Source organism: Mustela nivalis (genome assembly GCF_964662115.1).
Source record: "Mustela nivalis genome assembly, chromosome: X".
NCBI lineage: Eukaryota > Metazoa > Chordata > Mammalia > Carnivora > Mustelidae > Mustela > Mustela nivalis.
In genome coordinates this window covers 87,413,022-87,433,825 of record NC_139040.1, presented here as the reverse complement: position 1 = coordinate 87,433,825, position 20,804 = coordinate 87,413,022, and the positions used below count along the sequence as shown (strand labels likewise).

Below are 20,804 nucleotides of genomic sequence, written 5' to 3'. Positions count from 1 at the left end.
ATAATAATTACAACTTAAAGTCTAGAGGGAATAAATGGTTACATCGTTCTTATATTTTATATAATACAATATTAAATAAAATATTAAAGCCATGTAGAAACTGAAGAATTAAGAATTTAAAATAAAATCCCTCGAGCAACCACAAAAAAAAAAACCACTGAAAAGGGACATGAGAAACTTTTGGAGGTTTGGAAAATATTCAATATCTTGACTGTAGCATATATCTGTCAAGTCACTGAATTGTGGGCTATAAAAGAGATATGCAGTTTTTTGTTCATAAATTATACCTGAATAAAGTTGTTTAAAAATGGAAAGATCCATAACTAACATCATACTTAATGGTGAAAGATTCAAAGATTTCCCACTAAGAACAGGAACCATACAAAGATGTCCTCTTTCACTACTTCTGTTCAACAAAACACTGGAAGTTCCAGAAAGAGCAATTAGGAAGAAAAAGAAATAGAGGGCATTCAAATTAGAGAGGAAAAATTTTGACTATTTCTATTCCTAGATGACATGATCTCATTTACAGAGAATCCTGAAGAATTCACATACAGAAAAACTATTAGAGTTAATAAACTTGTTTAGCAAAGTTAGAGTATAAGAGCAACACATGAAAATCAGTTATAGTTCTAGACATTAGGAATGAATAATCCAAAAAGGAAATTAAGAAAATTCCATTTATAACAACATAAAAAAGAATGTTTCAGAATAAACTTAAAAAGGCAATGTAATACATGTATGCTGAAAACTACAAAATGCTGCTGGAAGAAATTATTTTTTTATTTTAATTATTTAAATTCTTCCAATCTTTTTCTATAATTTTTAATTTTTTATTAACTATAATGTATTATTAGCCCCAGGGACACAGGTCTGTGAATTGCCAGGTTTACACACTTCACAGCACTCACCATAGCACATACCTTCCCCAATGTCCGTATGTTGCTGGAAGAAATTAAAGAACGCTTAATTTAATGAAAAGACACCCCATATTCATGGATTGGAAGACTTACTATTATTAAAAGACAATAATACTAAAGGCAACATTCAGAGTTAACACAATTAAGCTCTATTAAGCAGATTCTAAAATCATATGCAGGGGATCCAGAAGAGCCAAAATAGTCCTGAAGAAAGAAAACAAAGTTGGAAGAATCATACTTTTATGGTCAACTGATTTTCAACAAGTGTGACAAGTCAATAGGGAAAGAATAGTTTTTTCAACAAATGGTGCTAGGAAATTTGAATATCCACATAAAAATAATTGGACCAATACCTCAAACTATATACAAAAAAATAACTCAAAAATAGATCAAAGACCTAAATTTAAGAGCTAAAACTTAAAAACTTTTAGAAGATCAAATATAGAAGAAAGTCTAATGATCTTAGAGTAGGCAATAGTTTCTTAGATATAGCATCAAAAGCACAAAGCAACCAAAGGAAACAGGTAAACTGGACTTTATCAAATTAAAAGTTTTAAACTGCAAAGGACACGATCAAGAAAGTGAAAAGACAACACAGTGAATGGGAGAAAATACTGGCAAATGACAAAGCTGTTAAAGGTGCATCCAGAATATACATGAAAAACGCAACTCAACAATGAAAAGAAAAAAACTTAATTAAAAAAAGAGGAAAGGACTTCAAATATATACTTCTTTTTTTTTTTAAAGATTTTATTTATTTGACAGAGAAAGAGAAATCACAAGTAGGCAGAGAAGCAAGCAGAGAGAGAAAGGGGAGGAAGCAGGCTCCCTGCAGAGCAGAGAGCCTGACGTGGGGCTCGATCCCAGGACCCTGGGATCAGGACCTGAGCTGAAGGCAGAGGCTTTAATTCACTGAGCCACCCAGGCGCCCCCAAAGAGATACTTCTAAGAAGAAAAAGGAAGATACGCAAAGGGTCTACAAACATAGGAAACGATTCTCAACATCATTAGCCTCTAGGGAAATGCAATGAAACCACAATGAAATACCACTTCACACCCATTAGGATGCTACAATCAAAAAGACAAGGAGTAAGTTTTGGTAAGGATGTGCAGAAATTGAAATCCTTATAACTTACTGGTAGGAATGTAAAACCATACAGCTGCTTTGGAAAACTTGGCAGTTTCTCAAAAAGTTAAACGTGGAGTTTCCATGTGGCCCAGGATCTCTGGTATCTAACTAGAGAAATGAACGTTCATACAATAACTTATATAAAAGTGTTCATAGCAGCACTATTCACTACAACAAAAAAGTGAAAACAACCCAAATGTTTATCAACTGATAAATGCATAAAAAATATATCTATACAATGGAATATTATTTGGTTAGAATTTTGAATGAAGTACTGATGCATGCTACCCCATGGACAAACCCTGAAAACATTATCGTAAGTGAAAAAAGGCAAACACACAAGGACATACATTGTATGATTCTATTTATGTGAAATGACTAGAATAGCTAAGTAGCTAAGTGAATGGCAGGGGAAGGTGAGGTAGAGAATAAAGAATGACTGCTAATAGGGAGTTTCCTTTTTAGGGTGGAATTAGTGGTGATGGTTGCACAATCTTATCAATATACTCAAAATCACTGAATTGTACACTTTAAAAGGATAAATTTTATGGTGTATGAATTATATCTGAATTAAAAAATGCCTGGATAAATAAAATTGATAGAAACTCTTAAAACACAGAAAGAATACTTAGCTAAAAAGACAACAGAAAAATTAAAACTGGATTCTAAAAAAAATTTTTTTACCCAAAGAAGGCTGGCCATGAGGCATTAAAAAAAAAAAAAAAACAAAACAGAGGGGCAAAGCAAAAAAAAGAATAAAATGGTATATGTAAATTTAGTCATATTAGTCATATGTCATCATATCCCCGGGCACAGAAAAAGCATTTGACAAAATTCAACATCCACTCCAGATAAAGTATTGTTAGTGAATTGTGAATAAAGGGAACTCCTTCATCTGCTAAAGGCCATCTAGAAAAACCTACAGCTAACAGCATACTTAATGGTGAAATATTGAGCACTTTCTCCCTTATAACAGGAACAAGGCAAAAATGTCTAGTATCTTCTTTGCTATTTAATATTGTACTAGAGGTCAAGGCCTGGAAATGCAAAGGACCTAGAATATCCAAAGAAATCTTGAAAAAGCAAAACAAAGAAGCAAGACTTGTACTACTTAACTTCAAGATACATTATAAATTCAATGGTAAAAGGAAATCTTTTCAACAAATGAAGCTTAAATGATGGATATTCATATGGGGGTAAAAAAAGAACTTTGACCTCCTACTTCACATAACTCATAAAATTAATTTAAGATAGGCCATAGACCTGAACATAAAACCTAAAACCATAAAAGAGGGGAGTATTTTTTTAACTTCGTATAAGCAAAGGTTTCTGAGGCCACAGGAACAATAACCACAACTGAAAATTTTGGTGGATCAGACTTCATCAAGATTAAAGACTTTGTTTCACCAAATGAAGTCATTACAAAAATAAATGGGCAATCCACAGATTGGAGGAAATATTCAACAAGTATTTGCTCAAGGACTAGTATTACACAGCATATATCATAACTCCTAACAAGTCAAAAATGAGAAGGCAAACTGTAAGAGGCAAAACAAAATGGGCGAATGCCTTAAACAGACACTTCGCAAAGAAAAATACACAAAGACCAATAAATACATGAAAAGGTGCTCAACAACACAGTCATCAGGGAAATGCATATTAAAACGACAAGAAACCACTACACACCCACCAGAATAGCTAAAATTAGTGTTGTTGAGGGTGTGGCACTCTCATATATTGCTGGTGTTAGGGTAAATGAGTGCAACCAATTTGGAAAACTGGCAATTTCTTAAAAAGTAAACAAATACCTATCCCAAGGCCAAACAATTCTACTCCTAGGTATTACCCAGGAGAAATAAAAATGTATGTTAACAAAAAGATTTATACAAGAATATTCAGGGACGCCTGTGTGGCTCAGGTGGTTAAGCAGCTGCCTTCGGCTCGGGTCATGATCCCAGCGCCCTGGGATCGAGTCCCATATCGGGCTCCTTGCTCGGCAGGGAGCCTGCTTCTCCCTCTGCCTCTGCCTGCCTCTCTGTCTGCCTGTGCTCACTCGTTCTCTCCCCCTCTATCTCTGACAAATAAATAAATAAAATCTTTTTAAAAAAAAGAATATTCATAGCAGTTTCATTCCTAATAAACCAAAACTAGAAACCACTCAGGTATTCATGAAGAGTAAAATGGATAAACAAATTTGGAATATTCATACAATAGTGTTCTGCAGTAAAAAAAAAAATTACTGATACAACATGGATCAATCTCAAAAACATACTGAGTGAAAGAAGTCTTATACAAGAGTATACACTGTATGATTCCAATTATGTGAAGGTCTAGAACAGGATAAACTAATTAAGGTAAAAAAACTCAACAGTAGTTGACTCTGGTGGAATATGGGAGCTACTGACTGGGGAAGAGCACAGGGAACTTTCTGCAGTAATGGCAGTATTCCTTATTGAGTAGGTAAGCTACAGCCTGCAGACCAAAGCTGGTGCACCACCAGCTTTGTGAATAAAGCTGTACTGGAACACAGCCATGTCCATTTTTTTCCATAATGCCTATGGCCATTTTCATGTAATAGCAAAATTAAGTGGCTGCAACAGAAACCATATAGCCCCAAAGCCGAAAATAATTACTACCTAGACCTTCACAGAAAATGTTTGTCAACATCTGGTCTATATTTTGATACTGGTTTGTAAGCAAACACTTACTGTCAATTCTCACTAACTATAATCTATGCATTTTACTGCATATAAATTTAAACAAAAAAAATACTGAGTTCTAGTCAATGATATGAATGCTGAAGTATTTATAAAATATACTGATGTCAACAACTTTAATTTTGAGATGCACCAGAAAAATGAGATGGATTGATAAATGAATAAAGGGATGATATGTGACTTAGCAAATACAGCAGGAGTTAATTACAGATTCTAGTTGGTAGGTATATGGGTGTTTATAATTTTTCAATTTTTCTGTATCTCTGACATTTTTCTTAATAAATTTTGGGGGAAAATTTTTTAATTAGGTAAGGAAAGTATATAGCACATGACCACAAAAATGAATATTCCAACCCAAAATACTTTATGAAGAAATTTATTCTAAAGAAATAAATCCCAGAATAGCATGCCTTGTCTGAAAAAACTTCCTTGATCATCCCTGTTAGAAGTCAGCTTGCACACACTGGAATTCATTATAATTTACACCCTTGATGAAAAGAGAATTTTACGGACGCCCGGGTGGCTCAGTGGGTTAAGCCGCTGCCTTCCACTCGGGTCATGATCTCAAGGTCCTGGGACTGAGTCCCGCATAGGGCTCTCTGCTCAGCAGGGGGCCTGCTTCCCTTCCCCTCTCTCTACCTGCCTCTCTGTCTACTTGTGATCTCTCTCTGTCAAATAAATAAATAAGATCTTTAAAAAAAGAGAGAGAGAGAATTTTACAAAACATACAGTACTTGAGAAAATAGCTTTTGGAAGTAATATGCCACCATTAGAACTCTTACTGTACAGCATACCTTTTATCTAGGGACTCAAAACATTTTATTAGCCAAACTCAATCAATTCAGAGTCTTTAGAGTTATCTACAGCAGAATAAAAGAGAGGGGAAGGGATACCGGGGTGGCTCAGTGGGTTAATGCCTCTGCCTTCAACTCAGGTCATGATCCCAAGGTCCTGGGATCGAGTCCCGAGTCGGGCTCTCCACTCCGTGGGGAGCCTGCTTCCCTGCCTCTCTGCCTACTTGTGATCTGTTAAATAAATAAAATCTTTTTTTAAAAAAAGAGGGGGGGGGAATAAACTGGATTGTCAATTCCTTCCTATAATTAATTCAATAAATCTGAGTTAACTAAATCTCAATGAAGTCATCATGCCCTTTTTCTCCAATTCTGGCAGGAAAGATGCTATCTTACACAGAGGCTGGATAGTGTAATGATTGAGGGCACAGCCTCTGCAGCCAGGTAGTCTGGGTTCAAATCCTGACCCTTCTGTAACCTGTCTGAACCTTAGTTTCCTTTCCCGTAAAAGAGGGGTAATGGTAGCTACAATTCATACAGTTAAGAGGATAGTACATATAAAACCATCAAGACAGTATTTGGCACCTAGGAATCACTTAATAGTGTTTGTTATTAGCACCTCATAAGGGCAAATGCTTTATTATTAATGTAGAATAAGACAATCACAGGTTCCTAACATTTTACAACCAACAGCTACACTGGCCTCCTTGCTGTTCTTCAAACATACCAGACACTCTCCTTCTTTGGGGCCTTTGCACTGGTTATTCCTTCTACCCAACATGTGCACTGTGGGCTGCTTCACCTTCTTCAAATATTTGCTTGAATGTCACCTTTTCAGTGAGGCCTACCCTGATTACCACCTTATTTAAAATTATAATCTACTTTTCTCCTTACCCTGTTCCATATTTCCCCCAACTTCCTGGGAACATACTATAAATTTACATTCTATTAAGGTTATTGACAGTCTCCCCCCATTAAGAAACAAAAGTCAATGACAGAAGGGACTTTTGTGTTTTATTCACTGATATATCCCAAGTAGGTGCTCAAATATTTTTTTGTTATCCAAGCCATCATCTGGCTTAACCCCTCCAACTTTACAGATGAGAAAACTCCAAAGAGATTTGAGTCAAGGCCACACACTGAATAAGGGGAAGACCCAGGAACAGGGACTATGAGTCCCTATCCGATGTCATTTCTACCTAGTTCATGTCCTTGACCTTGAACGTTACAGAAAAATCACAATTGTCTATATTTTTCCCTCAGGAGGGTTTACCTTCAGAATTTCTTGGGTTTGCAAATGCTGTTGTGTCTGTGACACAGAATATTACGTACTAACAGATTAACAGAAGATGACGGCTGATTTGAAAGAGTTATTCCAAAGCTTTGACAGAGGGTCTGCTGTTGTCATTGTTTCTGCTGACCCCAAAACAAGAATTGAGTCAGAAGATGGCTGCCACTGTGGTTGGACAGACTGCTGCTAAATGCACATTGGCTGGTCCTGACCTAGGGTTTTCTTCAGGGGAAAAGTCTGACTGCTATCTAATGTTTGAAGCACTTGAGGCTGCTCTAAAGGCTGTATGACATATTGTTGTCCCATTGTCACTGGTTACAATGGTTCTTGCAAAGGAGGTATAATCGTACCATGTTTATAATGGCCTTTGACATACCTGGTGCCTGGTAACGGCTGCTGGAAAGCAGCATGGTGGCTACCCAAAGACTGCTATTGATTTAGGGGACCTTCCTAAATAGACAACTGATGGCTTTTCTGTAATTGTCTGTAACATGAATGAGTCATCTGCTGATGCTAAATGAAATCTGAATGAGAAACCTGGCCTGGTGTTAGATGTGATTGCAAAAACTGTGTAGAAAAATGTGGGGGCTGGATATGGGTCTGTGAGGAAGCCTACTGAATGAAGGACATCTGTGCAGGGTGTTGAAGCTGTCCTTCTGTGCCCTCTGAGATGTAATGCTAATTGACTGGCCTTCTAGTTGCTGGTGTCTAAAATGACATCTGCTTGTCATGGAGCTTCTGAGTGCTGGACATTAAACAAAGGCTCCATAGAATGTGTCTGTATATCTAAGAGTGATGTTATAAATGGCTTTTGCTCCAACTTTGAAGAATTACTACCTTAGGGTTGTGTTAAACAGGTTTGTTGGTCAGAAGTCTGTGCTACATAAGGGAGTACTAAGTGTAACTTCTGATCTGCAGAATTTCTAATACATATGTTCTTGCTATCAGGAAGGTTTACTGCATATACTTACTGGGTTATGAAGGATACCTGTTGAGTTGTCTGGATGGTGTAAACAGTTTGTGCTGAATAATGTGCATGTTCAATAGGCAGTACCTGGTAAGCAAACTGTTCTATAAATTACAGAGTAAGTTCCTTGGATCTTATATGCTGTCTGGTCTAGAAAAGGTAATGAAACCTGAGTTTGTACTGAAAAGCAGGCTGCCCTTGGCCTGGGGCCAAATAAGAGGTCTGTACCCAAAGGTGGGACTGGATAAGAAGTTAGCATAGAATGGGTTGACTATGATCCTGGTGGTTGCACACTATAAGATGATACTCTGGGGCTGGCAGTGAATAAACAGGCTGTGCTAGAGTCTGGATTGGGTAGGTTAGTTGTGATAGGTAAGAAGCTTGTTCCTGGCGACAACGGCAGCTGCCCAGGAGCCTTCAGTGAGAAGGATGGCAGTTCTGCAGGTAGTCCTGGATAAGCGTGTTGAACAGAATAAGATGGCTATTCCAGAGACTGAATCACACTTTCAATGCCATCCTTCAGCTGCTGCTCACTTGCATGAGCTTCAGACACTCGCAGAATATAATCCTGGTGAAAAATTTTTTGTAGTGATGCCATAATCTCAGGTTGTAACATTAATGGCTGCTGCTGCATAGAGGCTTGGAAACAAGGTTTCTTCAAATGCACAGTCTGGCTTTGTGGTGCTAAAGAACCTAGAGCCACAGATTCCTGATGTACTACTGGATATGGGTGGGGTACTGAATGTATCTTTTGTGAAGGCTGATTGGCCCCGGAATGGCCCCTCAGTGGAATCAGAAGGGACCTGAGCTGTACCAGCAACACTCTGTGCACTACTCATATACTGGGCAGAATGACTGTCTGACAAAGCTTGAAGACAATTAACCAGTAAGAAACTAAAAGTCTGATTAGCATCTGGTGATTTGGTTAATGCCTGCTTTCCATTTCTAGGCCCAGGCTCAAGTTGAAGACCAACAGTTACATGCTTGGAGGTCATTTGTGAAATAGGCAATGTCTGAGGAGAAACTGCAGAAAGACTGGTTGTGGAACTCTAACTGACAAGTGTAAAGTCATAGATTAGGCTGAAGTTTGGTCATTTGCTCCAAAGGTCAGTTGAAGTTGGCTCTGGTGCAAGGAAAATTCAAATTACAAATGCATATACCATGCCCATTTTAGTGGGCCTGTCCCAGACAGAATGACAGATAAAATAATGCTATGTTCTAAAAATTTCAGCAAGTTATCAAAAAGGTGCTGGGTATATAGTTTTAATACTACAGAAATCCTTGATACCATGAGTAAATGCTAGTTGAATACATTAAGGGATTGAGATCAATCCCAGTAATACACTGCTCATGGCTTCTCATTTACTGCACTTGCCACATAACTCATTCAAACCCTGGCAGAGATTCAGAGTAACTGAATCTAACATTATCACACACCAGACACTCGAAGTTCCAAGAAAAAGCTCAAAAGGATTTCAGTATCATACCTAAAATGAACACAGAAGTTCTCTAAAGAGGAGAGCAGAGTTGGCTGAATAAATAGAGGTTGGCTGCAATAATTCCAAGAACTTGAACTACCACATTCATAAAAAGACACCAATGGTCAAAGTGCTTTCTTATATGGCTTCTATATGTGGTGAAAAAGTCTAAAAAATAGCATGTATGTGATATACAGATGTCTATATAAACAAAATTACATATTTTGTATACATAGGGAAAAAAAGACAAACCTAGAGGCTCTACCCACAAATGTAAACAAAAGTTGTCTCTAGCTGGAGAAATAACAGGTGATTTTCACGGTCTATTTTATAACTTCATAGGCTTTATTTTTAGATAGGTAAATAACAGAGTAATTTTTTAAATATAATGATTATTTATTCAATAAGCATTAAAACATTACTAGAACTTATCATATGTCAGTTTTTGGACTGATAATATGACTGACATTAATACAAACTAAATCATAGGCCCCCACATACGGTTAACACTCAGAATAATTTTTAAAACTTTAAAAAGATTGGAAACACATTTAAAAATATACATATCTGCATACTTATATGGTTGAACCTAAGTTAAATTAAGCATCCATTCAATACACTTTCTATTAAAATCTTACACAAATAAAACCACAAGAGCTCAATTATGAATATGTACCATGTTACCTACAAACAAAAGCCAAATATCAGGCTACTGTCAACTCCATCAGGTTAAATTACCCCAGAAGATTTTAAATGTATCTGACATTTGTCAAGTTACATGTACGCTTCCCCCTGTAAGACTGTGAACTCCTTGAAGGTAAGAACCATATTTTATTTTATCTTATATCCACAGAAATGGCAATCATTAAAAATTGTTGATAAGCTGTCCCTTACTATATACCAATCTCTTAAAAAGAAACAGACGTGCCAGCTGCTAACTGAATCATATACAGAGAATGTTCAGACCATCTCATTCCCAAAGAAATAAGGCACTGGCAGGGGAGGATGAGGCTGAGAAAAGAAAATGCAGTGATGGCAAAGAAAAGCTGAACCATGCGTCCAGACCTTATAACCTTGGGAACCACAATATAGTCTTAATATATGAATGCTCATAACTGTTTACTCCTTGTCAGAAATGAATAATGCTGACTTTGAGAGTCAAAAAGACAGAAACATTTATTTCTCTTATAGAAATAAACATGAATCAAAAAAAGCCAAGATCCAATAAAGAGTCAGTATCCAAAATATATAATTTATATAATCTAACACCAAAACTTACAAACAATCTTACTAAAAAATGCACAGAAGACATGAACAGATATTTCTGCAAAGAAGACATACAGATGGCCAACAGACACATGAAAAGATGCTCAACATCACTGATCCTCAGGAAATACAAATCAAAACTACAATGAGATATCACCTAACACCTGTCAGAATGGCTAAAACCAAAATCACAAGAAACAAGTATTGGTGAGGACATGGAGAAAAATGAACCCTCTTGGGAATCCACTGGTGGGGATGCCAACTGGTGCAGCCACTTGCATTACTGGATACTTCCCCCAAAGAATACAAAAACACTAATTCAAAAAAATGTATGCACCCTGATATATATAACAACACTAATTACAACAGCCAAATTATAGAAGTAACCAAAGTGTCCACTGATAGATGAATGGATAAAATGTGGTGTGTGTGAGTGTGTGTGTGTATATACATATATATATAGTGTGTGTGTACACATATATAATGGAATATTATTCAGCCAAAAAAAAGAATGAAATCTTGCCATTTGCAACAACATGGAGGGATCTAGGGCATATAACACTAAGTAAAATAAATCAGTCAGAGAAAGACATATACCATATGATTTCACTCAGATGTGGAATTTGAGAAACAAAACAAAGAAAAAAAGAGACAAGACAAAAAAAAACTCTAGAGAACAAACTGATGGTTACCAGAAGCAGGGTGGGGGGGTAGGTGAAATAGTTGATTGGGATTAAGAGTACACTTAACATGATGAGCACTGAATAACGCATAGAATTGTTGAATCACTACACTTTCACGATACCTGAAACCACTACAACACTGTATGTTAACTAAACTGGAATTTAAATTTCTCAAAAAGCTAAGAAATTTTTTAAAAAGCCAAAATGTTTTTAGTAATTTTTTATTATGTTCAGTTAGCCACTGCATAGTACATCATTAGTTTTTGATCTAGTGTTCAATGATTCATTTGTTGCTTATAACACCCAGCGCTTACCACAACATGTGCCCTCCTCGATACCCATTACCCAGCTACCCCCTCCCCTGATCCCCCTCCTCTCCAGCAACCCTGTTTGTTTCCCAGAGTCCATAGTCTGTCATGGTTTGTCTCCCTCTTTGATTTCTCCCCCTTCAGTTTTCCCTCCCTTTCCCTATGGTCCTCCATGCTATTTCCTATGTTCCACATATAAGTGAAACCAAATGATAATTCTCTTTTTCTGCTTGACTTACTCTACTTAGCATAAGTTGGGTATTCACCCTTTCTGATGGCTGAGTAATATTCCATTGTATATATGGACTACATCTTCTTTATCCATTCATCTGTTGAAGGGGACCTTGGCTCCTTCCAAAGTTTGCAGACACTGCTGCTATAAAATTTGGGGGGCAGGTACCCCTTCTTTTCAGTACATCTGTATCTTTGAGGTAAATATCTAGTGCAATTGCTGGGTTGTAGGGTAGCTCTATTTTTAATATCTTGAGGAACCTCCATAAATCTAGATGAAAGTGCTAAAAATTATAAGTCTATAAAATATTATTTCTAATTAACTATGGAAACAATCCCTCCAGGGGCACCTCGGTGACTCCATCACTTAAGCATCTACCTTCAGCTCAGGTCATGATCTCAGGGTCCTGGGATTGAGCTCTGCATTGGGATCACTGCTCACTGGGAAGTCTGCTTCTCCCTCTCCCTCTCCCTCTGCTCTGCCCACCACCCCTCACTCATGTGCACACATTCTCTCTCTCTCTAATAAATAAAATCTGGGGGAGAAAAGGAAAGAAATCCCTCCACATGCACATCAGGCTAGAAAAGTCTAATACAAAGAACAAACCATTATCACCAAAAGCAAGAGATCTGAGTCCTAAATAAATTTGTTTATCTATCAGTGGAGTTCTCATTTTCTTTTCCAGTTATATAAGCAGTGTCTCAAGATTCTAGTTTCACAGTGTTAGGCACATCCTCAAGAATATCTTAAGTGAAGAGGGGCGCCTGGGTGGCTCAGTGGGTTAAGCCGCTGCCTTCGGCTCAGGTCATGATCTCAGGGTCCTGGGATCGAGTCCCGCATCAGGCTCTCTGCTCAGCAGGGAGCCTGCTTCCTCCTCTCTCTCTCTCTCTCTCTGCCTGCCTCTCTGCCTACTTGTGATCTCTCTCTCTGTCAAATAAATAAATAAAATCTTTAAAAAAAAAAGAATATCTTAAGTGAAGGAAAGCATAAACAACTTTTGGCTTCCAGTGAGTTTTATATAAACTAAAATAAATTTACAAAAGAGAGGCTTTATCAGAAAAATTTTTAACCCAATACAGAGCTTCTAAAATATATCTTACCTTTATCTGTGAGACTTTCTGGACAGTTAATGGGGAAACCTGGGGTTGTGAGACAACCGGAGGTCCAAGTACATGCACAGGCAAAACAGTGGACTGACCTTGAACCAAAGGCAAAATGTGGGGCTGAGTCAGCTTTGGCTGCTGTTGCAACTGTTAAATAAGAAAAAAAAATACATTAAAGATAAACTCTCTAATTTATAGTAAATATACAGATTATATATTTAAAAATATATGAGTTCACCTCACCCCTGAAATCTGCTGGTAATGTCCTACTAGCTGCTGGGATGGAAAAATCATCCCTGGAACATTAATTTCAGCCTGTGGGATGTTGGAAACCATCATCTGGTCTGACGAATAGGCTACACTGGGCTGACTTGAAGTATCTGAGTGTACAGCAGATCCAACTCCTGCCTCAGACAAATTGTCACCTATGACAAAGAAAATAAGAAATAGAAGGGAAAACCTGAAACACAAGGTCCAAATGGCATAGAAAATAAGTGTTTTCTCTGTTTTTTTTTACTCTGACAATCTGAGACAACTTGAAATAAAATATTTACAATACACAGTTAACCAAAAACCATTATGAAAACTCTCCATGCCGACAATGTCGTACAACTAAAATTTTCTTAGTAAAGCAAACCTAAAAACAAAGAATCACATAAAAATCAACTCCTTTTGCTGGCCATTATCATTTATATTGAAAAATACTCCTAAGGCACAGGAACTGGCAATACCAGTTACTTCCAGAACTGGGTAAATTCAAAAGAGATGACTAAAGTAAAGGAAGGCTAAGTGAAAGGGTTGTAAGAAGCAGTCAAAATATTTAGATCCCTGTGTACCACCCTCTATACCACACCTTTGGGTGATTGCTTCTCCCCCACCCAACTAATCTATACTTGCCACTAGGATTTCAGTCAAATCGAAGTGTCATATTCTCATTCTCCTAGAACCTGGCTAGAAAACAATACTATCATTATAGAACAATTAGTTATTATTGTGAAAATACTCTGCCCTTCTAGAGAAGAGGATGCATTATAGCAGAAAAATTAGAGGAACTATGATAATTTTATACTTGAATCTAAAATACAAAGGATCTTAAAATCTAGAAAATTCATTCTTGAACAACACATTCTCCCTTTAGTTCCAAATTTTCTTTATTAAAGGATTTACATCAGACCTTTAAAAAAAGTAAAAAGATTATAATCCTTATTCAATTAGCACCATGGACAGGTCACATAACACAAGTTTCTTAATTTCAAAATCAGGAAACTAGCCAGCTTGTCTATTTCAGGGGTTTTGTAAAAGGACTGATGAAATGATAGATAAGAAAATGCATTGAAAAACACAAAAGTACTATTTTGACATAAGGGAATACAATTACACATCTGTTTGCTTTTATAAATTGTAACTGTTACCTGCAACAGAGGAGCAATGCTGCTGGGGTTTTCTCTGTAGAAGCTGTTGTCGAACATGTTGATCAACTTCAGGTTCTTCACATTCAGCCCCAGTGTGTGGAGCAGGAGCAGGGGGCAAAGTTGTATTCTGGGGCTGAGGGAGTACATTCCCTGCAGACTTGCACTGGGAATCCCTGTGTTCTTCCAAACAGCCAGCTGGCTTCTTCTCCCTTGTCTTCTTTATCAGGGTGACCCGGTCTCTAATGGACTTAGCAACAGCTTTGGAATCACTTTCGTGGAAGAATCCTGACTTGACCTACAAACAAAACATAATAAGCAAACTACATCTTTAACATTTACGATTTTAACTTTTTACTAGCAGAATTATTTTGTGCCCCCAAATTCTAAATATTATTAAATAACAGTTAACTTGTTTATATGTTCTTTTTTTTTCAATTTAATATAATTGACAGTTTCAGGTGTACATCATGGTGATTCGATATTTTGGATGTACATCTATGTTCTTTCTTAATCAAACATACATAAATTCAGCATAAGAAAAACAATACCATTACCAAGCATTGTTAAAATAATTCTGACTTTAAATGAAAACAAGTAACTTGATGTTTCAGTACATGCAGTCTTATTACAGACCATTTTTGATTGTCATTAGGTTTGTGAAAGATTAAAAAGGTTTCCTTATTCAACAACGTTAAGTGCCTACAATGTGCCCAGTACTGGACTCCAGAGACATATAAGTTACTACATCAGTCCTTTGTCCTGTATGAGCACACAATCTGATGGTAAGACGGTACAAATTTAACTTAAAATAAGGTAGAAATGAGCTGCTGCAAAAGCCCTAAAGGAAAAAGTAGAGAAAGTGTCACAGAGAAAGGTTAACTCTGATTTTAATTAAAACAAAAAAAGGTACTTGCTGGCTGTTAAGGGAGGTGTGGACGAAGTTTAGAGATCCACACTCTAGGCAAAGGGACATATGCTCACAGCAAAGTACTACATCTTACCAGGCGTTAGAAGAGTGAGAGAAGAGAAGTTAAGGGCTTGCTGTCTGAGAAGAGCAGGGCTGAGTAGCAGAGAAGATGACTTGAGGAGGTGTCATGGCATATCATTCTCAGTCCTACAATCTGTTTTTTAAAGCATGTCTTGGGGGTCTGCAGACTCAGGGAAATTTCGCGGTAGTCGAAAGATGATTAAAATGTTAGATGGAATCCATATATTTAATTCACTCCCTCCCGAAGCTCCAAAAAAAAATACCCCATACTAAATGGATTTTTAAGTTGTAAACCCACAGGGACAGGGAGAATAAGAGAAAGACAATAGCAGCAACATTTTGGACATTGCAGAGTGTGGAAAACAGATTAAGTAATAAATGACCTAGCAGTCCTGAAAAAGGTGAATTAGGGAAAGCTGAGAATCATTATGACTTATACTGAAAAATGCTCATTAAGGCACAGGAACTGGCAATACCAGTTACTTCCAGAACTGGATAAAGTCAAAAGAGATGACTAAAATAAGGAAGACTAAGTGAAAGGGTTATGAAAAACAGTTAAATATTTAGATCCCTATGCCCCACCCTCCATTCCATACCTTTGGGTGAGTGCTTCTCCCCTACTCAAGAAGCCTTGAGTTTTGTTCTCTGGAGAGGGTAAAAGAGGGGCTCTCTGGATTATGGAACACCAGGCACAACTGAGGGTAAGGCTACTACATAGAAAATAAGATTAAATGACCATATGCATGCTGAATGGCATATGCAGAATCCCTTAGCCCTTTTCCTCACTTGGCTACCAAAGTACCAGTAACCAGACCCTAACCCTTCAGGACGGACAATGAAAGATGATTCTCTGGCGAATCTGACCAATCTAAGAAGACAGACCTACAAATATTTTTTATAAAGATTTTACTTATTTATCTGAGTGAGAGTGAAAGCAAGAGATCACAGAGGGAGAGGGAGAAGCAGACTAACTGCTGAGTAGACAGCCCAATGTGGGGTTTGATCCCACAATCCTGGGATCATGACCTGAGCCAAAGGCTTAACCGAATGAGCCACCTAGGCACCCCACACCTATAAATATTGATGTCAAAGATTCCTTAATTAAAGGCCCATCCAGATACCCTACCTTATGGGTCAAAGTTAACAAGTCTGACACAAGCAATCACATCACCCAATAGGCTGTAAGACCCTGTGGTCAGCAAAATTATGGCCCCTCAAAGGTATCCCATCCTAATCCTTGAACTTGTGAATATAATGAGATATCATTCCCATTATTTTGCTGTGAAGAGTTGACCTTAAAATAGGGAGATTATCTAAGTGAGTCTTTTACCAGCTGGCAACTCTTAAAGGATTCATCATGGTATTGCTGAATTTGAAGATGGAGTGGGGTACATGACAGGACTGAAAACCAGCCTCTAGGAGCAGAAAGTGACCACCAGCTTATAGCCACCGAGGAAACAGGGGCCTCAGTCTTACAACCATAAGGAACTGAATTCTGCCAACAAATCAAAAGCAGTCCCCGACCCCCACACTCTCCTCACACTCCCCACCAAAAGCCTCCAGAGAAGAGCCCAGGCCACTGACACCTTGATTTCAGCCTGTGAGATCCTAAGTAGAGAATCCAGTGAAGTCCACTAGGACTTTTGACCTCTAGAACTGAGATAATAAATGGGTGTTGCTTTAAGCCACTAAATTTGTGGTAATTTATTACACTGCAACAGAAAACAAATATAGTCTCCTAAAATCTATTAATCATAAGCAACTAGCCAAGAATAATCAGAAATATCAGAAAAGCCTCTAACAAGAACACAAAACACAAAACCATCAAAAGTGAAACAACAATTTGGAGAAAAGAGACTATATGGGAAGAAAAAAAATGTCAAAAACACTCTCTTTACTTATGTTACAAAGAGATGTGATAATATTGCCTCCACAAAACAAAGAACAAGATGTTTACTCTAAAGAAGGAACAGTTCAAGAAAATAAAAAGGAACTCTTAACATTAAAAACATGATAGCAGAAATGAAAAATTCAGTGGAAGGGTTAGAAGGTAAAGTTAATAATATCTGCCAGAAAGAAGAATAAAAAGACAAAAGGATGGGAAACAGAAAGGTTAAGAACACTAGAGAATTAGTTCAAGAGGTTCAACATCCAAATGATAACAGTTCCAGAAAGAAAACAATGGGGAAGAAATCATCAATAAAATACTTCAAGAAATTCCCCAGAAACTAAAGGATATGCATTGACAGATTGGAAGGGTCCACTGAGAATCCAACACAGTAGACGAAAATAAACCCAAATCAAGACACATCACTGTGAAATTTTAGAATACTAAAGAAGAAACAGAAAGAACAGAAACTACTACAAGCTTCCAGAGAGCAAATCACATGCAAAAGTTTCAGAAAATAGAACTTTGTACTTCTCAATACCAATACTGAAAGCTAGAAAAGCATAACAGTGAGTCTAAATTTTTTTTAAACTGCAACCTAAAACGCTTTAGCCAGCCAAGGAATCAATTAAATATGAATATAGAATAAAAATATTTTCATGCATACAAGTCTTAAAGAATTTACCTCTTATACCCTTTCTTTAAGAAGCAGACAGAGGAAGTGTGTCACTAAAACAAGAGGATAAGCCAAGGAAGAGAAAGTCAGGGTAATCCTGACATGAAACCCTATAGAAGAGAGGAAGAGAAGTCTAGAAAGATAGTAAAGAGAAATATCAGGATAATAGCTGTGCACCAGATGTCCAAGGCAATCATTCCAGATTAGAACACTATTACTATAAAAACAGACAGGTTAAAGGCTATCATCTCCAAGATCCCCAATGTCAATGTTCCATCCTTATTTTTAACCTGAGGACAGAATGCCCAGGCTAACCTGGCTTAGACGCTCTGTACTTGGCTAATTTGACTATGTGCTGCAAAAGCACCTACACACCTTCCCTCCAAGCACTGTAGCAGCCTGGGAGAGGTGGGGACACACATTCAAACCCACAGACGTTATCTGCTGTCATCTGCTCTGTAAGGAGGGGAACATGGGGTGATGAGAAGTAGAGAGGTCAGAGGGGCCCACTCCCCATCAAACCATATTGTTACCAGACAACTAATTTTAAAGGTCCACACAATGGTCCACTGGTGACTGATTGGTGAGCCATTCATGTATTTCCCTGAACTCACTCGTGACCTCACCTGCTGACTTCCCCAGAAGTGACTCTTGTAAACACTTAGCAAAGCTGAAGCCAGACTATGACTGAGAGACTCCATTCAGTTTATGTGCTCCTGAACATCTTCACCTAATAGTAACTTCAATAACCAGCTAGATATGTGCTTGCCACTCAGGTTTTTAAAACAAAACAGCATATTACCTGATAAACTATAACAAAAAGCAAAGAAATGAGTAACATAAAAGTCAGGGTAGATATTACCTGTGGTGACTAGGGAAGGGAATACAACTGGGAGAGGCATATAAGTGCCTCATATAGTGGCTTCTAAGGTACAGGTTGTGTTCTATTTCTTTTTTTAAAGATTTTATTTATTTATTTGACAGATAGTGTGCTCCATTTCTTAACACAAGTAGTGTTTTATTATTCTTTATACCGTACATACATACATACTGTACATCTCTGCTACAGAGATGCATTTCACAATAAAAGAATTTAAATAAAGAAAAGGAGAAAATAGCAAGGAAAGAAAGCAATAAGGAGAAAGGAATAGACTAACCCTGATATTATAAAGGGCAACAGTGGTGGGGGGAGTGGAGAAAAGCTGTAGGATTCACTTACCATTTCATACGCTACTTCCTCAGAGGTATCTGTTTCTAAATTGAAACTGAATTCAATTGCTTCATTGTCTTTGTGCTTGCCTTTCAATTTTTTAGGGTCTTCAACCCAGAGTCTTAAGGCCAGGGATGAATTTGAGCAGTCATCTTCCTCTGCTAATTCCACCCTCAGTCCTGTATCCTCAGCAAAAAATGCGTGGTTTAGTAGGTCCCTGACAGACAACCTAATAAACAAAATACATGTCTCATTATCAATTTTTCCAATCATGAACAAGATATAGAACTCTTAATTAGCAAACATCAATGAAATCAAAGTAACAATCTTATTTTAAATTTCCTATTAATTAGACCATTAATCTGCATCATTATGAAAAAATGAAATCTTATATCCAACTTATTATTTACCAAGGATGCAAAGAAATCCTAACCAACATGCACTTAAAGTCACCTTAAAGATTGTTTCCAGCAGCATAGCTAGATTTTGAATTTTAACATACCTATAAGTATGTCTAGAGAACTGGAGAAGTGTTACAGTATGTTAGGTAGAGTGACTAGTTTCCCCAAGCCACTGACTTAAGTTACTAAAACTCAAACAATAGGGGCACCTGGGTGGCTCAGTGGGTTAAAGTCTCTGCCTTCAGCTCAGGTCATGATCCCAGGTTCCTGGGATGGAGCCCTGCATCGGGCTCTCTGCTCGCCAGGCAGCCTGCTTCCCCCTTTCTCTCTCTGCCTGCCTCTCTGCCTACTTGTGGTCTCTGTCTGTCAAATAAATAAATAAAATCTTTAAAAAAATACAAAACTAAAACTCAAACAACAGACTGTCAGCAAAGGAAACTAAAAACTCTTCTGGATATATAACCTCTAAAGGAAATCAGAAATACAAACTCTTTTGCAAACGTTATAAATAGAAGTCATTGACTCCATTAATAATAATCTAGTCAGTGAACTTCACTCTTTAGAGAATGCCATAAATGAAATTAATTTAGTTCAGCAAAGTCCCATGGTTTTCTTCAAGTATTTAAGCCTAGTGTTTCAGGCCAAAGTATACATACAATGGATACCCCTCTACCTAATATTAGAGATTAACCATCTCTGAAGAGGGGGAAAAAAAAAGGACAGTGGTTCAAAGATTCTTTCACAAGCTGGGGGCAGTTAATGTCCTTTGCTTGGGCCAATTTCTAAAAACATATATATAATATCTAATCTATCTATCTCATAAGCCAGAGAGAGCTAAAACTCACGTATTTCATAATGTCTATATAGAAAATATCTCTTAGGGGCACCTGGGTGGCTCAGTGGGTTAAGCCGCTGCCTTCGGCTCAGGTCATGATCTCAGGGTCCTGGGATCGAGCCCCGCATCAGGCTCTCTGCTCAGCAGGGAGCCTGCTTCCCTCTCTCTCTCTCTGCCTGCCTCTCCGACTACTTGTGATTTCTCTCTGTCAAATAAATAAATAAAATCTTTAAAAAAAAAAAAAAGAAAATATCTCTTAGACTATTTAAAGCAGATAAAGTATACTGAGAAGCATGGTATCCTGTAAGTTGAAGATTTTCAACCCTCCTGATTATGTTTTTAGTGATCAAGGGACAAATAAGAAACTGTTATAAAAAGAATAAGATTCCTCAGACTAGTTTCAAGACTAAGGTGAGACGTGTTTAAGAAGACACAACCAAGGGTCACCTGAGTGTCTTAGTCAGTTAAGTGTCTGCCTTTGGCTCAAGTCATGGTCTCAGGGTCCTGAG

The 20,804-nt window shown here is 37.5% G+C and overlaps 1 protein-coding gene across 8 annotated transcripts in view; it reads right to left on the bottom strand.

Moving 5' to 3' along the window:
- WNK3 (WNK lysine deficient protein kinase 3) overlaps positions 1–20,804 on the bottom strand; it is a 158,045-nt gene that overhangs the window by 80,732 nt on the left and 56,509 nt on the right. For all 8 annotated transcript variants that reach the window (XM_082717470.1, XM_082717475.1, XM_082717473.1 and 5 more), the window contains 4 exons: positions 19,069–19,288; positions 14,298–14,592; positions 13,129–13,310; positions 12,883–13,032 (listed from right to left, as the gene is read on the bottom strand). In XM_082717470.1, coding sequence (XP_082573596.1) covers positions 12,883–13,032; positions 13,129–13,310; positions 14,298–14,592; positions 19,069–19,288 — 847 coding nt within the window. The remainder of the gene's footprint in view (positions 1–12,882; positions 13,033–13,128; positions 13,311–14,297; positions 14,593–19,068; positions 19,289–20,804) is intronic.